The sequence below is a fragment of the Strix aluco genome, chromosome 24, assembly GCF_031877795.1.
Source record: "Strix aluco isolate bStrAlu1 chromosome 24, bStrAlu1.hap1, whole genome shotgun sequence".
Classification (NCBI taxonomy): Eukaryota; Metazoa; Chordata; class Aves; order Strigiformes; family Strigidae; genus Strix; species Strix aluco.
This window is the reverse complement of record NC_133954.1, coordinates 3,977,580-4,001,063: the sequence shown is the minus strand read 5'-3', so window position 1 is coordinate 4,001,063 and position 23,484 is coordinate 3,977,580. Positions and strand designations below refer to the sequence as shown.

Sequence of the window (23,484 nt, the reverse complement as noted above, 5' to 3'; positions counted from 1 at the left end):
CCTCAGTCCAGCATCAGCTTTGGGGTTCCTGGGATCCTTGTCTTGGTTGTCAACAGTGACTTTAGCAGGGGGGGCACCTTCTGCCACAGTAGCGGCTGGTAATGCAGGAGAGGTCAAAGCCCCCAGAGTTGATGGGCACTCCGTCACAGCTGAGGATGCTGCCAACGGCAGCGGAGGTGGAGGAGTCCACAACAGTGTTCTGTGGGAAGGAGCTGAGGATGGGTCCGGGCAGGGTCACCACCATGGGGGAGGGCTGGATGGCAATGGTGGAGCTCTGGCACTGCCTGACACAGGGCTCATTGCAGCTGTTGGCCAGTGGGGTGGGGCCACAGGGCCGGCATGGCAGGCACTGGTCGTAGCAGGACATGTCTCTGAGGGTGGAGGTGCGCCAGGAAGAGAGGGCAGGCAGGAAGCAGAGCACAGGCACATATGAGGAGCAGTCTGCCATGAGTCCAACCTGCTGGGGTTGCCTATGGCCGCATTGACAGGAAGGGGCCCAGATGCTCTCAGCCCTATAACCCTTGACTGGTCACTCAGGGGCTTTCCTGGGTAAGGATGTGCCATGTCTTTCTCTTTCCCTCCCTCCGCCGCCCCCCCCCCCTCCCCCCTCCCTCCCTCCCTCCCGCCTTTGTAACTTGCTCCAGTGTTCACTTCTGGTCAGCTTCCCAGGCAGGTGGGCTGCACTGCTGGGTTTCATACTCTTCCGCATAGCTGTCCATATGTCTTTTGAATATCTTCAAGAAGGGAGAATCCACAACCTCTCTGTGCAACATGTGCCAGTGCTCAGTCACCCTCACCAGTAAAAAAATGTTTCCTGATGTTTCAGACAGAGTTTCTGTGTTTCAGCCTATCTGTGGTCCTGTCACTAGGCACCTCTGAGAAGAGCCTGGCTCTGTTTTCTCTGCACCATCTGTATTGGGTTTGCGTGGCAAGGTTTTGGTACTGGGGGGTTACTAGGGTGTCTTCTGTGAGTAGCTGCTAGAGTTTTCCCCCATGTCTGATAGAGCCAATGTCAGCTGGCTCCAAGACAGACCTGTGGCTGGCCAAGGCTGAGCCAATCAGTGATGGGGGTAGCACCTCTGAGATAACATATTTAAGAAGGGAGAAAAAAACTGCTGTGGAACAGCATCTGGGGGAGAGAAGTGAGAATATGAGTGAAACTACTCTGCAGACACCAGGGTCAGTGAAGAAGGAGGGGGAGGAGGTGCTGCAGGTGCCAGAGCAGAGATTCCTGTGGTGAAGACCATGGTGAGTCAGGGTGTCCCCCTGCAGCCCATGGCAATTAACAGTGGAGCAGGTATTCACCTGCACCTGTGGAAGACCCTGAACTGGAGCAGGTGGATGCGCCCGAAGGAGGCTGGGACCTCATGGGAAGCCCTCGCTGGAGCAGGCCCTTGGCAGGACCTGTGACCCTGTAAAGAGGAGCCCATATTGAAGCAGGTTTGCTGTCAGGGCTTGTCACCCCATGGGGGACCCATGCTGGAGCAGTCTGTTCCTGAAGGACTGCACCCTGTGGAAAGGATACACGCTGGAGCAGTTTATGAAGAACTGCAGCCCATGGGAAGTGCTCACATTGGAGAAGGACTGTCTCCTGTGTGTGGGACCCCATGCTGGAACAGGGGAAGAGAGTGAGGAGGAAAGAGTGGGAGAGACAATGTGTGATGAACTGACAGCAGCCCCCATTCCCCATGTGCCTGCACTGCTCATCAGGGGAGTGAAGTTGAGCCCAGGAAGAAGGGAGGGGTGGGGGGAAGATGTTTTGGTTTTATTTCTCATCATCCAACTCTGATTTGATTGGTAAGAAATTAAACTAATTTCCCCAAGTGGGTCTGTTTTGCCTGTGACAGTAATTGGTCAGTGATCTCTCCATGTCCTTATCTCAACCCACAAGCCTTTCATTATATTTTCTCTCTGCTGTCCAGCTGAGGAGGGGGAGTGATAGAGTGGCTTTGGTGGGCACCTGGCATCCAGCAGGGTCAACCCACCACACCCTGCCTTCAGGTATTTATATATGTTCATAAAATCCCTGCCAAACCCTCTCTTCTCTGTGCTGAGCAGTCTCAGCTCTCTCAGCCTCTCCTCATAGAGAAGCATTCCAGTTCATTCATCACTTTCATGCTTCTTCATTGGATTCTCTCCAGTGCTTCCGTAGCTCCTTTGTACTGGGGAGTCTAGAACTGGAACCGGTACTCCAGGAGCGGTCTCACTAGTGCTGAATAGAGTGGAACAATCATCTTCCTTGGCCTTCTGGCAACACTCCTCCCAGTGCAGCTCAGAACAGAGCTGTGCCTTCTTTGAGGCAAAGGCACATTGTTGGTTCATTGTCAACTTGGTGTCCAGCAGGACAAGCCAGGTCTTTCTCTGCAAAGCTGTTTTACAGCTGAGTGGTTCCCAGCACATGCTGATGCATGGGGTTCTTCCTTCTCAGGTGCAGGACTTGTCCCTTCCCCTTGTTGAACTGCAGGAGGTTCCTGTCAGTCCATTTCTCCAGTGTGTTGGGGTCCCTCTGAATGGCAGCACGATCCTTTGCTCAGCATGAGGTGTTTGGTAAGGCAGGGACGGACTATGTGGAAAAAACTTATCTGGTCCCTGCAAATTAGCTCAAGCAGCTACAGGTGCTGCCATTACCCAGGGAAGACATGAGGGCTGATATTGTCCACTCTTTGGTTGCTGAAATGAGGGACATTCTCCAGAAACCAGGTTTGGTGGCCTATAAGAAAGCTAAGGGATGTATGGGCACTCATCAAAAGTACTTCTCCCACAAGAAACAAAGCAATCAGAAAAGGGGGAAAATAACTCCTGCTTTTCCAGAAGAAACAAGACAGAGGTGGAAAAGCCCCTGGAGACTCCTGTTGTTCAGGAAGTGCATGATAATATGTGTCCACGATATTAAACAGGACCCGGTATCGATCCATGGAGTACACCACTAGTCACTGGCCTCCATCTCAGCTTTACACCGCTGATCACCACCCTCTGGGCCTGGCCATTCAGACAGTTTTCAATCCAACTTACTGTCTGTTCATCTAGCACTTATATCAATAGTTTCTTTATGAGGATCTTACGGGCAACACCATCAAAGGCCTTACTAAAGTCAAGCTAGACAAGATCCACTGCTCTCCCCTCATCTCCCAAACCAGTCACTTCATTGCAGAAGCTGATCAGGTTGATGAGGCATGACTTCCCCTTAGTGAAGCCATACTGGCTACTCCTGATGACTTTTTCATCCTTAACATGCCCGGATTAGCTGCTTTGTGGAGCTTATGGACAGAGAAGTGGAGAGTGCCCCTGCTGTGAGCAGCACATTCCCTTGTAATGAGGCACACACAAGCACACACATGCTCATGTGCACTGTCATGGAATCATGCAAAATTCTGCAGCCAAAAACACTTGCACAAATCCAGCATGCAGACAGTTGCAGACCAGAGAACACGTGCATAAGCATGACCAACTTTGCACTCAACCGGGGACACCCTGGGGATAACCCCAGCAGGGATTCTGGGGAGCATTCTGGGGAAGGACAAGGACCTAAATGTGCTAATGTTGTTGTCTGGGGGACTGCACAGAGGGGAGCTTTGAAGAAAATACTGTATTCAAGGAGTCAGTGATCTTGGGCAAGACGTGTCTGCTCTGTTGGGCCTTGCACTAAAGGCTTGAGAGACCTGTGTAATAGCATGAGTAGCTGCTGCAAGGGAATCTGCTGGAGTGCCTGCTGCACGTTGGTGGGTGTGATGACAGAAATAACCTTCCAGTGTTCGAGAAGATGTACTTTTTGGGTTTTTTGAAACAGAAAATAAAAGGCACCATGGCATGGGAGGGAAGCAGAAGCTCTCCTTGGACAGGATCTGTGCAGTGTGCCTTGGAAAAATCTGCCTGGGTCCATCTGATGCTGCACAAATGCAGAGTTCCCAGCATCGGAAGGGATGTAAGGTTTACTCTCTATCTATATTCCTCTTTTTATCCTATCCTATTAAAACAGGCATTTTATTATGTCATTTGCTGTCCAACTTTTCTTTCTGAGATCTAAAAAAGACCCTGCACAACATCTTCCCCCATACCCCCTCCCTGGTGTAGAACAGGAGCAGGCAAAACCAGTGAGCAGAATTTCCCTGGGAGCACTGTTAGGTGGGATATGTTCAAACCCAGGAGCCAAGCCACTTCTTGGCAACAGGGCTACAAAGACCCCTAAAGGAGTGACCCAGACTGATAAAACTTGCCTTAACTGGACTCCTCCAGAATGCAAGGCGATTCCTCTGCCCACACTGATGTGTTTTGCTCCAGAAATGTTTGGGCCTCTCATGATGTCACACAAATGGTGCCTTCACTGGGGAATGTACCTGGCATCAAGCAGGAAATGAAAAGACAACAATTCTGGAAGGCAAAACACAGCCCATAGCATTAGGTGGGATGTTTTGCATTCAGGATGAGCTTGTCAGATAATAACCACCTCTACAAGGGATGCCTCTGTCAGCCTGGGGCAGTAAAGGTCCAGGATAAAAGCCAGCCCAGCTCCTCGCTCTCTCATCCACTTCTCTTGCCTCCTTCTCCTTGAGAACCAGGTGAGTCTGAGGTCCCTTCTCCTTCTCTGCTTTCTCGCAAAGGACATCTCACCTCAATGGATCTCTTAGCTGAGGCCGGCTTTGTTCTATGCCAGATCATGGGGCTGTTTGTCATGGGAGAGGGAAGTGGGGAGGTTAGGCATGGAGGGAAGCTAAGACTGTGCTGAGGAGACATCTGGACTCAGGGGTAGACAGTAGCCACATAGGAGCTGGTGGCTCTTTTTGCACCCTTCAGGACAAGACCAAAAAGCCCTCATACATTTTTGCACAGCCTCCACCTCCCGACAGAGCATGTTTTTGGCTTCCTCATACTGCAGTGACAAGCTGCTCCTCATGTATCTCCATGTTTTCCTTCCTCCCTGACCTGTCTCCCAGGTGCACCTTGGGTCCCAAGACATGTCCTGCTGCGACCCGTGCCAGCCCTGTGAGCCCTGCTGCCGGCCCTGCGGCCCGACCCCTCTGGCCAACAGCTGCAATGAGCCCTGTGTCAGGCAGTGCCAGAGCTCCACCGTTGCCATCCAGCCCTCCCCCGTGGTGGTGACCCTGCCCGGACCCATCCTCAGCTCCTTCCCACAGAACACCGTTGTGGGCTCCTCTACCTCCGCTGCTGTTGGCAGCATCCTCAGCTGTGACGGAGTGCCCATCAACTCTGGGGGCTTTGACCTCTCCTGCATTACCAGCCGCTACTGTGGCAGAAGGTGCCCCCCCTGCTAAAGGTGCTTGTAACAGCCTGGAATAAGGCTTCCCAGGAACTGACAGAATAATACTGCACAGAGGATTAAACTTCATGCCATTGTTTTAAGAGCAGCTGACCATCTCTGGCTTGCCCTGCAAGGACAGACCTGAAGGGACCAACCTGGGCTCTCTGAAAACGTGGCCAATGTCTGGCTTTCCTGTCTTCCACTTACCCTTTTTCTCTCTTTTCTCTGTTGTCTTGTGTCGCCCTCAAAGCCTGCTGTGAGGATTCCAGAAACAAGCCTGGAGGGACCTGCCAGCCTGTCTCCCTTTACCAGGCAGGTCAACAGATGCCCTGTGGGAACTCTGCCAGAAGAAAAAGGGAACAGATTGTTGACTGCTCCTGCTCCTTCCTGCACTGGGACCTCCACTTGTAGTGACCTCATTTCCCTTTTTAGACTCATTAAAAACTTGCTGTAACCCTGCCTGTGTCCCTTAGGTGGTCTTCCATCCACATACTGACTGCTGATGAAGATAACCATTGCTTTGGAATGGAATTAGGTGGGGACACAGGGGGACCCTTCATCACTCCTAGAGGCATTGGAGAGTGGGACACATTGCAGTGAGTTCTTTCTCAGGCACTGCCTCTTGAATGTAATTAATCATCAAATCATAGAATAGTTTGGTTTGGAAGGGAACTTTAAACATGTTGTGGTTTGAGCCCAGAGGAAACTGAGCACCAGACAGCCACTTGCTCATTTCTTACCCCTCAGGGATGGGGAGAAGAAAATACAACAAAGGGCTTGGGAATAGAGACAAGGACAGAGAGGGATGACTTACCCAATATGGTCATAGACAAAAGACAGACTTGATAGGGGAAGAAAAAGAGCATCAATTTAATTCAAGCACCACCACCACTTAATTTAACAAACAGAGTAGGACAGTGACAAGTATAACCAGACCTTAAAAACATTTTTCCCCCACCCCTCCCTTCTTCCTCTTTTCAACTTTGCTCCTGATTCTCTACCTTCTTCCCTGCAGTGGTGCAGGGGGCAGAGGATGTGGGGTTACAGTCGGTCTGTCATGTGTTGTTTCTGCCGCTTCTTCTTCCTCAGGGGCAGGACTCCTCACACTCTTCCCCTGCTCCAGCATGGGGTCCCTCTCATAGGAGACAGTCCTCCAAGAACTTTCTCCAACATGAATCCTTCCCACGGGCTGCAGCTCTTCCCAAACTGCTCCAGCATGGGTCCCTTCCATGCGTTGTAGACCTCCCAGTGATGAATTGCTCCAGCGTGGGCTTCCCTCAGAGTCCCAGTCTTCTTTGAGCGCAGCCACCTGCTCCTGCGTGGGGTCCTCCTCGGGCTGCAGGTGTGTGTCTGCTGCACTGTGGACATCCATGGGTGCAGGGGGACAGCCTGCCCTCTCACCACAGGCTCCAGGGGAGTCTCAGTTCTCATACACCTTTCCCCCTCCTCCTCCTCCTTTCTGACCACACTGACCCCTGTGTTTGCAGAGGTGTCCTCCTCGCAACTCCTCCTCACAACTCCCACTCCTCCTCTTAGGTTCCCCTTCTTAATTATGTTATCACAGAGGCGCAGTCACTGTCTCTAATTGGCTTGGCCTTGGACAGAGGGGGGTCCAACCTGGAGACAGGGGAGCTTCAAGAAACTTCTCATGGGGACCACCTCTGTAGCCCCCTCCCCCACTACTGTAGCACCCTCCCCCACTACCAAATCCCTCTGCCACACACACACAAACCCAACACGAAAGGTCATCTAGTTCAAACCCCCTGCAATAGGCAGGGACACCTTCAACCAGATCAGGCTGCTCAGAGCCTCGTCTAACCTGACCTTGAATGTTTCCAGGTTTGGGGCATCTAACAGCTCTCTGGGCAACCTGTTCCAGTGTTTCACCACCCTCATTGTAAAAAATTTCTTCCTTATATCTAGTCTAAGTCTACTCTCTTTTAGTTTAAAACCATTAGCCCTTGTCCTATTGCAATAGGTCCAGCTAAAAAGTTTGTCCCCACCTTTCTTATAGCCCTCCTTTAAGCACTGAAAGGCTGCAGTAAGGTGTCCCTGGAGTCTTCTTTTCTCCAGGATGAACAATGCCAACGCTCTCAGCCTTTCTTCATAGGAGAGGTGTTCCATCCCTCTGATCATTTTTGTGTCCCTCCTCTGGACCTGTTCCAACACGACTATGTCTTTCCTGTGCTGAGGACTCCAGAGCTGGATCTGGTACTCCAGGTGCAGTCTCACCAGTGCAGAGTAGATGGGCAGAATCACCTCCCTCTCTCTGCTAGCCACTCTTACGATGCGGCCTAGGAAACGGTTGACTTTCTGGGCTGCAAGCACACATTACTGTCTCATGTCCAGCTTTTCATCCACTGAGGAAGACATCCCTAGTAACTCCACTGCCAATGGCCATCAGTCCTTGCCTTGCTGCATCTCTGCTCAGAAATAACCTCTTGGACCAGGAGCATATCATATGAACAGGAATCCTGACAAATGCTGTCCTCCAGAGAAGAACTGTGGGTTCACAGGGACAGGGGACTCCAACATGTGACCTGCTGTAGCTGATAGCAGTACTAACTTGTGAACATCTCAGCCCTACATATGTTGGCAACAGGTGGCCATGCCAAATGCTGTGCTGAATGGTGATAGGGCTGCACGGGGAAGAAGTCCCTGCTGCCCATGCCCAGGCATGCTGACCGTGGCTCCTAGATGGGATGCTGGAGGGGACAAGCAGGTAGATAAGTGCCTGTGGGCCATCTCCAGGGCTATTTACCCACTCTCAATTCCTGCCAGCCTTGTGAATGTCATTCTCTGAGTCTCCTTGCTCAGCTCAGCTCTAGCCAAATCAAGAGGAGCACTCTTCCCCAAGAGATTGTGGCACTGCTGACCTCCCCGAGGCCTCCCACACACCCACAGTTCCTCCCTTCACTCTTCCTCACTTTCAAGAGGCAGTGCCTGAAAGAGAACTCACTGCAGTGTGTCCCACACCAGATGCTCAGTGTATTGGACAGAGTGCTACCACCACAAACAGTTCCACAAGGCGTCTGCAAAGATGCATCAGGAGCCAATTCCTTATGTGCACTGCCACCAGAACAAATCCTGAGAGCACTGGCAAGAGGCACCTCAGCCTGACATTGGGTCTGTCCTCCAGCACCATCTCTGCTGCCCAAAGGTGGCCACTGAGCATTCACATTCCAGCTGTTTCTTCTGTCCTCACCAAGGGAAACTGCACTCCCTTGCAGGGAGTCCTTCTGTCTCTGGCATCCCTGCTGCCAGCCACTTTCACTCCTTCTGCATTTGGGCCTTCTTGCCCTCCATGCCAGATCATTCCTTGGTCACAGATCACCACTGCTGAGCAGTTACAATTTGAATTTCCCCTACAGTGCACACACAAATTCATACACCCGGGCACAACCACACACGTGAGCTTACACACACCCACAGAGAAACTCATACATGTCCCCTTAGAAAGAGGGGTGTGCACACATATTTCCAAAGGAGCCCATGTCCATACCAACATGCACAGCCACCCCGCATGCCAACATGCATGCACAGATAATCAAACACATGCTTACACATGTGTGTTGCTACATGCATGCATTTGCATACAGATATACATGCATGCTCCTCTACACAGATGTACACACATAAAAGCATGCATCTACATCACCTGTGCCCACGCAATTACATATATTCCAACCAATCACACACATTTATGCTCTCCTGCATGAAGGCACATGTCTGTGCTAAAACACATGCACAGTCGGGGACACACTTGCCCAAACACACACAAAGAAAGAACATTTGTGTACAGCCATGTTTGCATGTGTATTGCCATGGTCACACACATGTATGTGCAAATGCACACATGAGCACGGGCAGATGAACACATCCGTGAGCACGATCAGGCACACACACCACTGAGAACCAGGACTCCCAACACGAGCTCTCAACCCCTCTAGATGACTCTAGACATGTCCTTCAGACCCCACAGTTAAGGCATCGAATCAGTCATTGGCCACTGCCATAAACTTTAGTGAGCTCAAGTATTTGGCAGTGTTTCAGTCAGCTGTTTTCTCACTTTCAGAAAGAGACAAGCCACAGCAGAGACCAAGCTGTCATGACCTTTGCAGACACTGAGCCTCTCCATGTCCCAGATCTGTGTGTGGAGGATAATGTAAAAGCCAGAGAACATCCATATTGCTGCAGCCACAAAAAATCCCCACATTACAAGTGAGAAAATTCTTAGAGCCTTAGATGCTCCCAGCTGTGCTTAGTGATCTCCTGAAGGGAGATGTGGGGCTGGGGCACCGGTCCCTGCTCTGTAAAGAAAATGGTGCCTCGGTGCTGTATTCACATAGCAGCAGAGCGTGGTGTCCCTGGGACAAGCCAGACTCTCCTCAGACTTCAGACACTGAGGTTGGGGCACCAGAAATGATACTGACTGATCAAGATGGTCACTCAGCTTTTTCAAATCATGGCTTAAAATACCACTTAATACCACTAAGGGTAGAGAGAAAGAAAGGATAGTATAGATAACCTTACATCCCTTGAAATGCTGGGAACCCTGAGCTGCTCTACATCAGCTGCTCTCCCAGAATGAGAGAATCACAGAACAGTTGAGGTTGGAAGGGACCTCTGGATGTCATCAGGTCCGACTCCACTGCTCAAGTAGGGCCACCTCAAGCCAGTTGCCCAGAACTGTGTTGAAGTTTTTTTCTCTCTCTCTCTAATCAGGAAGAGTCAGCAGAGTCCCTGGAATACCTATGCCAGTGCTTGGTCACTCCCACAGCACCGGGAATTATTGTTGTCCCTACTCCAGGGCACAGGACACTCTACTGATCCCATCCACAGAAAAGGTTACTCGATTTTGTCAGTCTAGCTTTACAGCATTTTCTTCAAAGGAAACAGCTCTATTCATCATTTCTACAGTCAAACACTACAACCCTGCCAGTTGTTTACTGGATGTGAACAACTATGAGCAGCTTTCACATGTTTGCTTCTTGGGGTGTAAATCAAGGAGTTCATCAGGGGAGTAAGAGCGATGTAAAGAACAGCCACTGCTCTGTCTAGTGAGCCTTTTGAGGTCAGTTCCCATGGAGGTGAAGACACACAGGCCATAGAAACAGGCCACAGCACTGAAATGGGAAGCAAAGATTAAGACAGGCCAGTGCCTGGCTTGTGCATAGCAGAGCCGCAGGATGGTTCTCGCTCTGCACCTGTAAGAAGTGAGGATGAAGAGGAAGCAGCTTAGGGTCACATCACCAATACGGAATGTGATCCCAGCCTTGTTGTCAGATGGGCCAGCACAAGCTGTGTCCAGGAAGGCTGGTGGAACACCAGAGAAGTGGTGGATGTGCCTGGGCCCACAGTAAACCAAGTGGGAGGTGAGTATTGTGTGCAGAGCAGGAGGCAGGGAACCAGCCAGCCATGTCCCTGCCACCTGCCGGGCACACACATCCTGATGTGTGATGGCCCCATGGCACAGTGGGGTGCAGGTAACCAAGCAGTGGCCATAGGCCATGAGAAGGTGGAGGAAACATTGGTCCCTGCCCAGGAGCTGGGAGGAGGACAGCTGGGCCATGCAGCTGTGGAATGAGAGGGGTATGTCCCCTGGTCTGAGGAAGCCCTCCAGCATCTTTGGAAGGAAGTCACTGGGTAAGAGAGACTGAAGCTTTTGGCCTTCAGTCGTTCCCAGATATGCTTCCTTAGACTTCATTCCCTCTCAGTGGAAGACATTGGGAGGGGTAGTTCCATCCTTCTCCTTGTACACTTTCGCCAAGTATATGCATTTTCATGGCAGGAAATAGGACCTGAGACTCTAGTGGCTGCCAAGAGAAGGATGAGGTTAACATGTGAAAAAATCCTCATTCCCACAGAATGTCAGCCAATTCCTGGGCACAATTTGTCTGGGGGGAGCAAAGAAACGGTCAAGAGATCTATACTCTCCTGCACCCAGTACCCTCATCCTTGTTAATTTTCACATTCCCCTACAAGCTCAGCATGAGAGGAATTTGATCAACCTCAGAAATACAACATTGCAGTGTTTCAGTTTCTGTGGCCTCAGCTCCCCCATGCATAGCTCCAATATCCAGACTCAATGCACTCGGCAACATGGGTGATTATTTCCTGTCCGTGCGTGCTGGCCACGGCCCCTAATTTGGGTGTTGGAAGGGGAGGAATGTGGAGTAGCAGTTATGGGCATCTCAAGGGCTGTTCCCGGCATTACTACTCCTGACATTCTGCAAAGTAAACCATCTCCTGGACCCCCAGACCATCCCCTGCCATCCCACTGCAGCTTGAACCATACCAAGAGGAACGCTCTTCCTCAAGAGGTCTTGGGGCTGCTGAGCCCTCAGGGTCTCCTGCCTTTCTGGGCATTTGTGGGCACAGACACAGCAAGGTAAGGCCTGATGGTCAGTGGCAGCAGAGCAGCCAGGGGTGTCTTCCTCAGCTCCAAGGAATGGTGCCCAAAAGAGGAGCCACTGCAGGGTGTCCCAGCCTCCCATTCACTGTGAATGGAGAAGGGTGTCCTTGTGCCCTCACCCCCTTCAACCGCAGAGCAACACCCTTCTCCTTTGGCAGCCTGGAAAGTGTCCAGAAAGGGAAAGACCACATGGAGGCCAGGCTTGAATGTAGCAGAACTTTAATGAGTCAAAAGAGGGAAACAAAGTCACACCAAGTAGAGGACAACAGTGCAGGGAACCCTGGGGGCAGCCAAGAGTCTATGGTTCTTGGCTGTAGAGAAGTTCCTGCATGATGTCCATCTGCCTGTCCCGTAGAGGGAGAGGAGATAGATGGTCCCCACCAGGCTGGCCTTGGAGACATGTTGCTGCCAACAGGAACTGAAGCAAAGCAAAGGGAGAGGAAGTCAAAACCCTTCAGCTATCCTGAAAACAACATCAGAAAGAGCGATCCTGTGGCCTGCATGTCAAGGTGTCTCCCCTGGGATTTGCCAGCACCTTTAGCAGGGGGGGCACCTTCTGCCACAGTAGCGGCTGGTAATGCAGGAGAGGTCAAAGCCCCCAGAGTTGATGGGCACTCCGTCACAGCTGAGGATGCTGCCAACGGCAGCGGAGGTGGAGGAGCCCACAACGGTGTTCTGTGGGAAGGAGCTGAGGATGGGTCCGGGCAGGGTCACCACCACGGGGGAGGGCTGGATGGCAACGGTGGAGCTCTGGCACTGCCTGACACAGGGCTCATTGCAGCTGTTGGCCAGTGGGGTGGGGCCACAGGGCCGGCATGGCAGGCACTGGTCATAGCAGGACATGTCTCTGAGGGTGGAGGTGCACCTGGGAAGAATCAAAACATAAGCTTGGGTGAGGAGCTGCCTGGTTACCCTGTCACAAAGGAGCCAAGGCTGCCACTGAGTGGGGAAGTAGAGCCAAGGGCCACATGGTCTTCATCACCCTATGAAGCGCAGCATGGTCCATGGAGGCTCTCTCCTAATTCATAAACCAAAACCCCCTCAGCCACATCCCACCTTCTCTCTAAGGAGGCCTGGTCCCTACTTCCCTCTGTTATGACAAGAAGATCCAAACCCCAGGACAGGACAGAGCAATATCAGCTGGGATGTTTATCAAGTGCAGATCTCCCTTTGGAAGAGCAGGAGAAGGGGCTTCAGTCTCACCTGGTTCCCAAGCAGAAGGAGCCAAGAGAAGTGCATGAGAGAGCAGGGACTTGGGCTGCCTTTTATACCTGCCCTTCGCTGCCGCAGGACCAGAGGCACCTTTGCAGAGGTAACAATTTTCTGACAAGCTCACCTTGAATGCAAACCATCGCAGCTAATGATATGGGCTGTGCTTTCATTTCCTGCACTGCTCCTTTTCATTTCCAGGTTTGTGCCATGCCCATTCCCCAGTGAAGGCTTGTTCTGAGCACTGGGATGAAAGGCCCCAGGATTTCTAGGGCAGGAATGCAGCAGTGCTGGCAGAAGACTCAACTGAATTGTTGGATGTTTCCAGAGCAGGCAAGTGATGTCAGTCTGGATCACTCTGGTGGGGCTGTTTGAAGTGTCATTCCCAGGAAGAAGTTCCAGCCATTCTCAGTTTGATGCTATGGGTTCCTATGTATGAGGATGTGCCACGTCTGGTCCATCTCTTTCCTTTCCTCCTTAGCTCACCCTGATGGTCATTTCCTTTTGCCCTAAAGGGCTGAAGGTCTGAGCTTAGTAAGACCTGGAAGGACGCCTCTGGAAAGAGACTCCAGGCAGTCCCCAGGGAACCCTGTGTGACTCAAGTAGCCAAGAGAGCTCTTCAAAGCCCATGGTCAGAGGCTTCCGAGGCACAGAGTGAAGGATCAACCCTGCTGCATGTTCCAGCTGGACTTTGGAACTCTGTTTCCAGGGAACTACTGGCAGGGAGACAAACAAAGCAGAACAACAAGTATGTCCAGGCCAACACATGGATCAGCCCCATGGTCACATGGGATCAGCCCCTCTTGTCCCTGTTTCCAGCTCTCCTCCCATGCCTGCTCCAGGCCAAACTGCCTTGGTCCTTCCATTTCTGTGTCTCTGCTGCTTCCCCTAAACAACCCATGCACAACCCCTTGCACAGTCCCCAAATGCCTTTCCACTGCATCCCGTAAGGAGTCCAATCCCCCTGTAGGCAGAAACACCCCTGAGTTCCTAAGATGATCCTCTCTTCTCACTCTTCTCAGAGTTGTCATCTCCAGACAGAGTTGACTGTGATACCTGGAGAGATGAGGGGTAGATGTCTGTGAAGCAGAGGGTTGTGCTGGATGTTCTCCTGTGACAGAGAGGTCATGTCTCTGACTCTGGCTGGGATGTTTACAGCATCTGCTGTTCCCAGGGCCATTTCCCTTGAAGGGCCTTGTCTGTGGTGTGGGGAGAAGGGACAGAAAATCCCTGTGGGAACAGGGAGTTAGGCTCCTGCTTCCAGGTGCTTTTGGCTGTTCCTGGTTCTGCCTCCCTTCAGACACTACCGAGAGACAAGGAGGACTGCAAAGGTGCCTGTCTCCAACCCTGAAAGAAGTGGTTGCAGGCCCCTGTGTCTGACTGGGCAATGGATGACAGGAGAAGTTCATCACAGACACTCCTTCCTTTCCCCTTGGAAAGGGAAATTTGAGCTGTGACTCTGCAGGGAACTGGGACTGATTCTGTAGGCAGAGCAGGGACTGCAGGTGGGAATGGAGAATCATCACAGAGATGTCAGCTGTGAGGGGAATGGAGGGAGAAGTAAGACTCTGCACATCCCTGTCAGTGTTCACAAGTACCTCTCTAGGGGTTGTTTTGCACAGGTGAAAGAGAGAGCTGCTAGGGTAGAGTCCAACACTAGAAATGGAAACTCCTCTCACAGACATGTTTGACAAAATGCTTTCAGCCTGTGTAGGAATGGCCAAAATTGTCAGGAGAAGGCTGGGTCAATGCAAGGAGTGTTGAAATTCCTTCTTGCCTTTACAGGTCACGTGCAGAATGACTCTGTGCTCCAATCCCCTCCAGAAAGGACCATCCAGGCAGGACACAACACAACACAACACAACACAACACAACACAACACAACACAACACAACACAACTCTCTGCTTCAATTTCTCCACCAGCTATTCCAATCCCTACATCTACTGTTACCAGCAGCTCCCAAATGAGTCCCCTCCAATGCTGCTGGGGGTGAGTGAGTACAAAGCTCATGTGGATTCAGGGAGTGTCTGCAGAGGACTCCCAGGTGCTTCTGTGTGTTGGGAATGCCGAGCTCCAGGACAGCGCTCTCTGCCTCTGTGTGCCGATTCCACATCTGTGCCCTCAGTGTGCAGCACTGCGCAGGAAGGGGAGGGTGTGTGCTGGGGAGCGACTCCCTCCCCACCACTGCTTGGGTGTAGCTCTGAGCTCAGCCTGCCCAGGAAGTGCACACTGGTGCTGGGGTGAGGCTGGGTCTCTGCCTGCCCAGCCTGTGCAGCAGGGAGGAAATCTGGGCATATTGCAATGAATCACAGAACCGGATGGGTTGGAAGGCACCTTCTGAGATCATGCAGCCCCTGTTCAAGCTGGGTCAGATAGAGCAGGTTGCCCAGGACCATAAGTTCTTTTTTTTAAACTGGTGTCCACTACCTCTGCTCCTGTCAGTGTACACTACTGAGAAGTCTCTCTTCTTCATTCCCTCCCATCAGGTATTTACAGACACTGCCAAGATCCCCCTCGAGCCTTCTCTTCCCCAGGCTGAACACTGCCAGCCCGCTCAGCCTGTCCTCATAGGAAAGCTGCTCCAGTCCCTGCACCATTTTGCTGGGCTCATTCAGCTATCTTTCTTGTACTGGGGAGCCAGAACTGGACCCAGCACTCCAGAGGTGGCCTCACCAGTGCTGAGTAGAGAGGAAAGATCAGGCCCCTTGTCCTGCTGGTGATGTTCTTCCTACTGCAGCCCAGGCTGCTGTTGGCCTTCCTTGCCACGAGGGTCCATTGCCACTGCAGATTCAGGAACAATCCTGAGCTGCTGAAAGTGAGTGGGACACATCTGTGAGTATTCAGGAGAAGTATCCCAGCTGCTTGTCCCAATGTTACTCTTCCTTGGCATCCACCAATAACCACTGTTGGAGGAGGAGGCTCGTGGCAAAACACATGTCTGCTCCTGTGATTTAATCTCCTGGGAAAAAAAAAAAACAAAAGAGGGAAGATGTTCTTCTAGCTCTACATCTGGGGATCAGTGAAAGCCTCAACATGTGTCAAAGGCCCATCAACCAGGTACTGGACAAGATTTTCTGTTCAACCCCTTGAGCTGTCCCCCTGCTTTTCAGGTCTCTTTCAGCTCTAGGGACTCCCCAGAATTGCCATGAGGTTTCACCCCAAAGCCTTGACTCAAGAGACCCAATTGTTTCAGGGGACAGGAGCCTTTCAGCTTCTTGAGGAAGTTGCACACCTGAGGAACTTCACCCGAGGATCCTGTTAGGCCATTTGAAAGCTGAGAGCACCCAGTTTACTGAGGCTGTCTGATCAAGTTCCCCTTCCCTTTCAAAGGGAAGAACAAGTCAAAGGGAAAGTGATAAACAAGGCACACAATGACAGCAGTCTCTCAGGAAGTGATGAGGGAGACAAGGAGGGAGACCAGAGCTCTTCAGCCTCTAACTGATGGGCCATCAGGGAACTGCAGGTGCAGCTTTGAAGTGTTTGAGGCTGAGCTTTGTAAGTGACAAGAAGTGACAAGAGGAACCTGAGGATTTGGGATGTTTGAGGGGGTCCTGCAGGACCAGGCAACAGTTATGAAGGAATTCTTAAGGGAAGGGTCAAAGGTGGTGGGGAAGAGGGGACTGGGGAGGAGCAAGGGGAGGCGCTAGAGAGGAGGAAGGAAAAAAGGAGCCAGTGGCACAGAAGCAGGGTTCAGTCAGGGCACATGTCAGGATGATGCCTGTGCCTGATCACTACTGTCCCCCTTGTCTTGTGAAATGCTTTTCTAACCATCCTACTGAGTAACTTCACTCCCTTTCCCGTGTGTGAGTGCTGCAAGGTCTGTGTGCCAGTAACTGGAGAGACTGGTGTGAAAGAGAGAGCTGGGTGCCAGGAACTGGACAACCATTCAATGCCCATAGGGATTGTAGGCCTTGGGGCCAGTAGCTGAATTACCAGGCTGTGCGCTGTAAGATCTAAGTGCCAGCAACTGGAGAAGGGTCACTCGTCAAAGAGCCTATTCCCCTCTGCACCAGCAGCTGGAGGGACTGGAGTGTAAGCAAGGTCTGGGTGCCATCAACTGGAGAAGGAAGGACATGACAGAAGGGTCATACATCTTGCTGTCAGCAACTGCAGGGACCACATTGCACGTGTATCTGTGACAGGTCTAAGAACCAGTGACTGGAGGGACCTCAGTGTGTTTCTCATTTTTCTTTGTGAAATGAACCCGATGGTCATGGGTGTGTACGTGGAATTGGCAGCATATTTCAGGGAGTGGGCAGAGAAGCTGTATCTGAAGTCTGAGACAGAGGTGGGTAAGGGAGCCCAGGGCCCACTCATGGCTGCTAGACAGGCTGATATTACCAAGCCATGGTAATGTTTGGGGGATCCAAGAGTGTGGGGATGATGGTGAGAGGAATGGGAGATTTCACAAATCTTTTTGCCAGTGAACATCAGGCTGGTCTAGCCAGAGAGAAGGAGGAACCCCAGGTGCTGGGTGAGAGGGCCCAGGCTCCAGGCACGGCTATTAGACGGGCTGAGGGCCCATGATGGTATTTGGGGGATGAACAAATGTGAGTGTTGAGTGAAATCAGAGGGTGTAGGTGTGGTGGTTTGACCTTGGCATTTAGCCAGGTACCCACTAAGTTGCTCTATCACCTCTAAGGGATTTCACCAGACTGTGGGTATCTCTAGGGTTGCTTTATTAACAATTCAGAGATGGGCCAGCACCTCAGTGAGTGGCAACAGCTCACAAAAATCACCCCCTATATATATGATATAACATACAACAAAAAGAGTCTTTGGTGATTTTCCAGGAACTTTCAGCTCTCAATTCATCATCAATTTCAAAAGTCCATCATATTCCACAGTTTCGACTGGTTCTTATCATTCTGTTCCAATTCCTCTTCGGATACCACTGCTCATTGATGACCATTGACTTTGGTCATCATGGTTACTTATCTTCTGAACAATCTTCATCATAATTCACTTTTAGACTTCTGAGAAAAGACTCAAAATGTTCTATTTAATATATACTTAATCTATGTCTAGCTTTTCATTACCTAGCCTTTCTAAGTTGCTTAAACTGTCAGTATTGTTCCTAGAGCACCTGTGCTCTATTAATTAAGCCTATAAACCAATATCTATTTATTAATTATTCCTGTTATTAATAATATCCTAAGAGAAAAGAGTTTTCTAAAGCTTGTTCCTTTTGCAATCACTTCCGTCTCCTCCCCATTTTTTCCCAACAGATCAAAAAGGGGAAAGAAAATAAGATAGGAAAAAAACCAACCCTTGTGGGTAAAACAAAAGCAGTTTTAATGTAAGCAAAGCAAAGCAAAGGTCTGGGTGTGGAAGCAAAAAGAAAACAGATTTATCCTCTACTTCCCATTAACAGGTGATGTCGGGCCTTCTCAGGAAGCAGGGCTCCGATACACATAGTTATTGCCTCAGACGAGCAAGGGTGACACACACACGTACACCCCCCCCCCCCCCCCCCCCCCCCCTCCTCCTTTTTCCCAGCTTTATACTCGAGCAGATGTCATATGGTCTGGAATATCCCTTTGGTCAGTTCGGGTCAGCTGTCCTGGTTGTGTCCCCTCCCAAGATCTTGCCCACCCCGTCCCACTTGGTGGGGGTGGGGGTGGGGTGGGGGAATGTCGGAAAGAGCCTTGGTGCTGTGTAAGCACTACTCAGCAGCAGCCACAACACCAATGTGTTATCAAAACCCTTCCAGTTCCCAACATAAAACACAGCACCATGAGGGCTGCTATAGGGGAAAACCAGTTCCGGCTCAGCCAGACCCAGTACAGTAGGCATGTGTGTTTTCACTGAGAACTGTATGTCACAACCGTACTGGAGACAGTCAAGCCACAGGCTATTTAGGGGATGAAGAGCCTGGGGCATGTCTCGTATGGAGATCCCAGCTAAGAGAGCTGGGACTGTTCAGCACAGAGAAGTCTCAGGGAAGATCTCATCAACATGTACAAATATCAGAAGCGAGTCTGTGAAGAAGGCTCTTCTCCATGGTGCGCTGTGACAGGACAAGAGGCATTGGGCACAAAGTGAAACACAGGAGGCTCCGTCTGAACATCAGGAAACAATGTTTGACTGTCAGGATGAGGAAGCACTGGCGGAGGATGCCCAGAGAGGTTGTGGAGTCTCCATCCTTGGTGGCATTCAAAAAACATCTTGAACATGGTCCTGACAACCAGCTCTAGGTGAACCTTCCTCAGCAGGGGATTGGAGCAGGTGACCTTCACATGTCCGTTTGAAATTTAACAATTCTGTGATTCCATAATGTGAGACATGAGGAGAGGCTGAGAGAAATGACGTGTTTCAGCCTTCAAATGAGACGCTGAAGGGAGAGGTTTTTAATCTTCTAACACTTGACTGGAGGATGGAGAGAGGAGCCAAACCTGGAGGATGATTGGAGGAAGCCAGAGGGAGCAAAACTCTCCTTGAGCATAGTGATGGAAAGAAAGGCAATGGACACAGTCTGGAACAGGGGAAATTTATAGCGGAAATTAGGAATGTGTTTTGGTTTTACCCACGTGGTTGGAGCATGGGTGTAGATGGATCCCAGTAAGAATGGCACTGCAGCTCCATAAGGTGTTGATTAAAATACCATTAACTGAGATGAGACAAGAAGGAAAAGGGGGATGGCACAGGTAATGTTATGTCCCTTCAGATTCTGGCAAATCCCAATTATGGATCATGAAAAGGACCTTGAGTTGGGGTTTGTCACGTGCTGCAAATCGTGCCCATTCTGAGATTCACTGACAATCTCATCTTTGGAGTTTTCATGGGATTTTCTTACAAATAGGCAAGTCTGTTCGTCATTTCTACTGCTGAGCAAAATAACGTTATTATGAAAACACGGTGTTTCATTCACTCCTAAAGACAAGGATGTGTTTGTGGCATCATTGCCGAGTGCCAAGTGATATATAGAGCACAGCACAGCACGTGTCCATGCCTACTCAGGTCAGCTGCCATGCGGATCCCTAACTCCTCCAGGAACAATCATCTTCTGGTTACTGTGGGCCACTACAGGCAGGCAGGGAGATACACTGGTTCCTGAGGTACTTTAGTTTGGATAGAGGAGAAAGCTGATACTGCCTGGAGGATTTAAAAGGGACAGTCAGGGTCTGCAGGGCTTGGAGTGTCATTCTTCAGGTGTCGGAGAGCTACATCCTAGAGGTGTGCTGAAGGAGATGTGGGGCAGACACTATGATGGAGCCAGGTGCAGAAAACTGGACAAAGTATAAAGGATGTTGAAAGAGGAGTCACAAGCATCAAGAATGGAGAGATCCCAGTGATGTGGCCCTGGGGTCAGCAAGGATAGTTGCAGGTTGAGGATTATGACTCTTTTTCTCCTCTCAGTAAAAATGCAGAAATCCTCTTCTTCCTGTACAGGTCTTACATCTGCTGCAAAGCCTAAGAAGGCAGATCCATCTCAGCAGCCCGTTGGAGCGTAAGCTTCAGCCTGCTTTTCCACCTGGGAAAGACTGTGTTGAACTTACGACCCTCCACTTCTCTAGAAATCTTCTTTTACAGCATGAAGAGGTGCAGCACTTCCATGAGAATGTGCTTATTGTTGCCATTATTATTACCTAGATCGTTATTCACCTCATTGTGGAGGTTTTCTGGAGCAAAACCCATATGACAAAACCAAAATGAACAGGAAGTTATCTTTGTTGTGACTGGTGGATGGGATCACTCTGGAGTTGATCTGGAAAGGGGGTGGCAGTAGGGGTCTCCACCTGCCCACCCCCCATCCCTTTGCATGCCCTTTCAGCTCTGGGGTGCAGCGCTGCCCTATACCCCACCCCTCACAGTGCAGTGCTCCAGTGGGTGCCCCATGGGCTCCCTGTGTGTGTAGGGGGGTGACCCACTGATCCCTCATCCTGTTCCCTGTTGACCCATCACCCCTTTCCCTATGGAATTTGTTCTCTTTATTGCCTCTGGTTTTGTGGCATTCAGCTGCCTCGCTGAAGGCAAGTTCCTCTCAGTCTGTAGTTTATACCACCAGAGCAGGACACAGGCAAAGCCCCTGGGCTGCTGCACAGCAGGGCTCATCTCCTATTTCTGGGGACGTGGGGGAGAAGCTTTGTTGAGGAAAGAAAGGGGAGACGTGAGAGAAACAGAAGAGACTTCTCTTCCTAGAACAAATAGCAGTGTCCCCAGAGAGCTGAGGACCAGGGGAAGATGCAAAACCTCAGCAGGGAAGAAACCCCTGACCTCCCACATGGCCCAGCAGTGGCTGTGCAGAAGAGCAGGTGAATCTAGCTGGGGAGGTGAGGACTCCACTGCCAGCTGACTGGGTGTAGCACCTTTCCATAATTGGGGACCCAGACCCCCCAGGGCCTCTCACTGTGGAGATGCTGAGAATGCCCTTGGCTGAGGGAGCCACAGGTGTTGCTGCTGGAGGAGGGAGAAACCCAGAAGGAGCATTTCAGACACAGGAAGAACAGATCGTTTCTCTCCCCCACTTCTTCCCTTGCTCCCTCAACAGAGTCATTTCTGACACCTTTGTTATGTTGGGGCTGGGAGGTGCTTTTCTGACTCTCTCTCACTCAGCAAACAGGTCGGTTGGTCTCGACATGCACCTCAGATATCTCAAGCTCATGGCCTTCCTGGGACAATTGCCATCAGCTCTCCCCTGGCAGCTCTCTTTCCCCCATGCACCCAGGGATTTGCAGGTCAAGATGCTTCAACAGGAGGCCCCAAGTGTCAGTGGCCAGGGATGTCTCCTTCATCTCCAAGTGACAATGTCAGAAGGTGCCCCACTGCCATGTGTCCCATCCTCCCCTTCCTCTCCGAATGATGAAAAGTCTCCACCCAATCCCCCACCAGTCAAGACAATGCCTTTCTTCCTCAGCAACTCGATACAATGTCCACCAACAAAAGAATTATGTGGAGGCAGAGGCTGGGATGCAGAAAGCTTTAATGACCCTGAAGATGGAAATTAGTCCAATTTAGGAGGAGACGGCCAGAGCAGGGAGAGCACCAGCAGCTGCTAAATGTCTGTGCCCATCGGCCACGGTGGAGATCCCACAAGGGATGGATCAACATGGAGGGAGAGGGGCCAGCAGATCCCCCAGCTTGGCTTTGTGGGTCTTACAGGCCAGAAAAACAGAAGACAAGAAAGAGATGCGAGGGGGTAGAAGGCAGAGGAAGTTAGACTTTGGCCATGTTTTCAGAGAGACCCTGCAGCCCTCCCTTGGAAGGATGCTCAGCCTCTCTGAAGTCACTGGCCAGGAGCTCTGTCCTCAGTCCAGCATGAGCTTCTGAGTTCTTGGGTCCTTGTCTGGGCTGTCACCAGTGGGTTTAGCAGGGGGGACATCTTCTGCCACAGTAGCGGCTGGTAATGCAGGAGAGGTCAAAGCCCCCAGAGTTGATGGGCACTCCGTCACAGCTGAGGATGCTGCCAACGGCAGCGGAGGTGGAGGAGCCCACAACAGTGTTCTGTGGGAAGGAGCTGAGGATGGGTCCGGGCAGGGTCACCACCACGGGGGAGGGCTGGATGACAACAGTGGAGTCCTGGCACTGCCTGACACAGGGCTCATTGCAGCTGTTGGCCAGCGGGGTCGGGCCGCAGGGCCGGCATGGCAGGCACTGGTCATAGCAGGACATGTCTCTGAGGGTGAAGGTGCACCTGGGAGAGAGGTCAGGGAGGAAGCAGAGCCCAAGGGTGGGTGAGGAGCTGCCTGGTTATCCTGTCACCAAGAATCCAAAGCCAATACTGAGTGGGGAGCTGGAAGCTCTGCCAAGAGCCACATGGTATTCATTCCCCCACAAACAGAAGCCTGACCCAGGGAGGATGTCTCTGAATTTCTAAACCAAAAGCCCCCTCAGCCACATGCCAGCTTCTCTCGCTAAGCACACTTGGTCTCCGCTTCCCTATGTCATGATAAGAAGATCCACACCCCAGGACAGGACAGAGCAATATCAGCTGGGATGTCTCTCAGGTGGAGGGGAAGGGGCTTCAGACTCACCTGGTTCCCAAGCAGAAGGAGCCAAGAGAAGTGCATGAGAGAGCAGGGACTTGGGCTGCCTTTTATACCTGCCTTCACTGCCGCAGGACCAGAGGCACCTTTGCAGAGGTAACAATTTTCTGACAAGCTCATCTTGAATGCAAACCATCACAGCTAATGATATGGGCTGTGCTTTCATTTCCTGCACTGCTCCTTTTCATTTCCAGGTTTGTGCCATGCCCATTCCCCAGTGAAGGCTTGTTCTGAGCACTGGGATGAAAGGCCCCAGGATTTCTAGGGCAGGAATGCAGCAGTGCTGGCAGAAGACTCAGCTCAACTGTTGGATGTTTCCAGAGCAGGGAAATGATGTCAGTCTCAATCACTCTGGTGGGGATCTTTGAAGTGTTGTTCCAGGAGGAAACTCCAGCCGTTCACAGCTGGATGCAGTGGGATTCCATGTATGAGTTTGTGCTATGCCCTTGTCTTTTCCTGCTTCCTTCTTCAGCTCACCTTAGTGGTCAGTTGTTGTTGCCTCCCCAGGTGTAGGTGTTGTGCTGTTGGGGTTTGACCCCATCCTGCTTAACACTGTCCAGTCACCCGGGATCCTCAGCAGAGTCCATGGACCATTGTGTTCCCATGTGTGTTCTT

At 51.2% G+C, this 23,484-nt stretch overlaps 2 protein-coding genes and 1 pseudogene across 2 annotated transcripts in view; 1 reads left to right on the top strand and 2 right to left on the bottom strand.

The window, feature by feature from the left end:
• Positions 1-22,989, bottom strand: part of LOC141934030 (feather keratin Cos1-1/Cos1-3/Cos2-1-like) — a 37,415-nt gene extending 14,426 nt beyond the window's left edge. The window contains exon 1 of the mRNA XM_074849184.1: positions 22,858-22,989. Coding sequence (XP_074705285.1) covers positions 22,858-22,989 — 132 coding nt within the window. The remainder of the gene's footprint in view (positions 1-22,857) is intronic.
• On the top strand, positions 4,421-5,270 carry LOC141934029 (feather keratin Cos1-2-like; annotated as a pseudogene).
• On the bottom strand, positions 22,190-22,495 carry LOC141934031 (feather keratin Cos1-1/Cos1-3/Cos2-1-like). The gene has a single exon (XM_074849185.1). The coding sequence runs from the start codon at positions 22,493-22,495 to the stop codon at positions 22,190-22,192; it is 306 nt and encodes a 101-aa protein (XP_074705286.1).
• Positions 22,990-23,484: the final 495 nt, after the last annotated feature.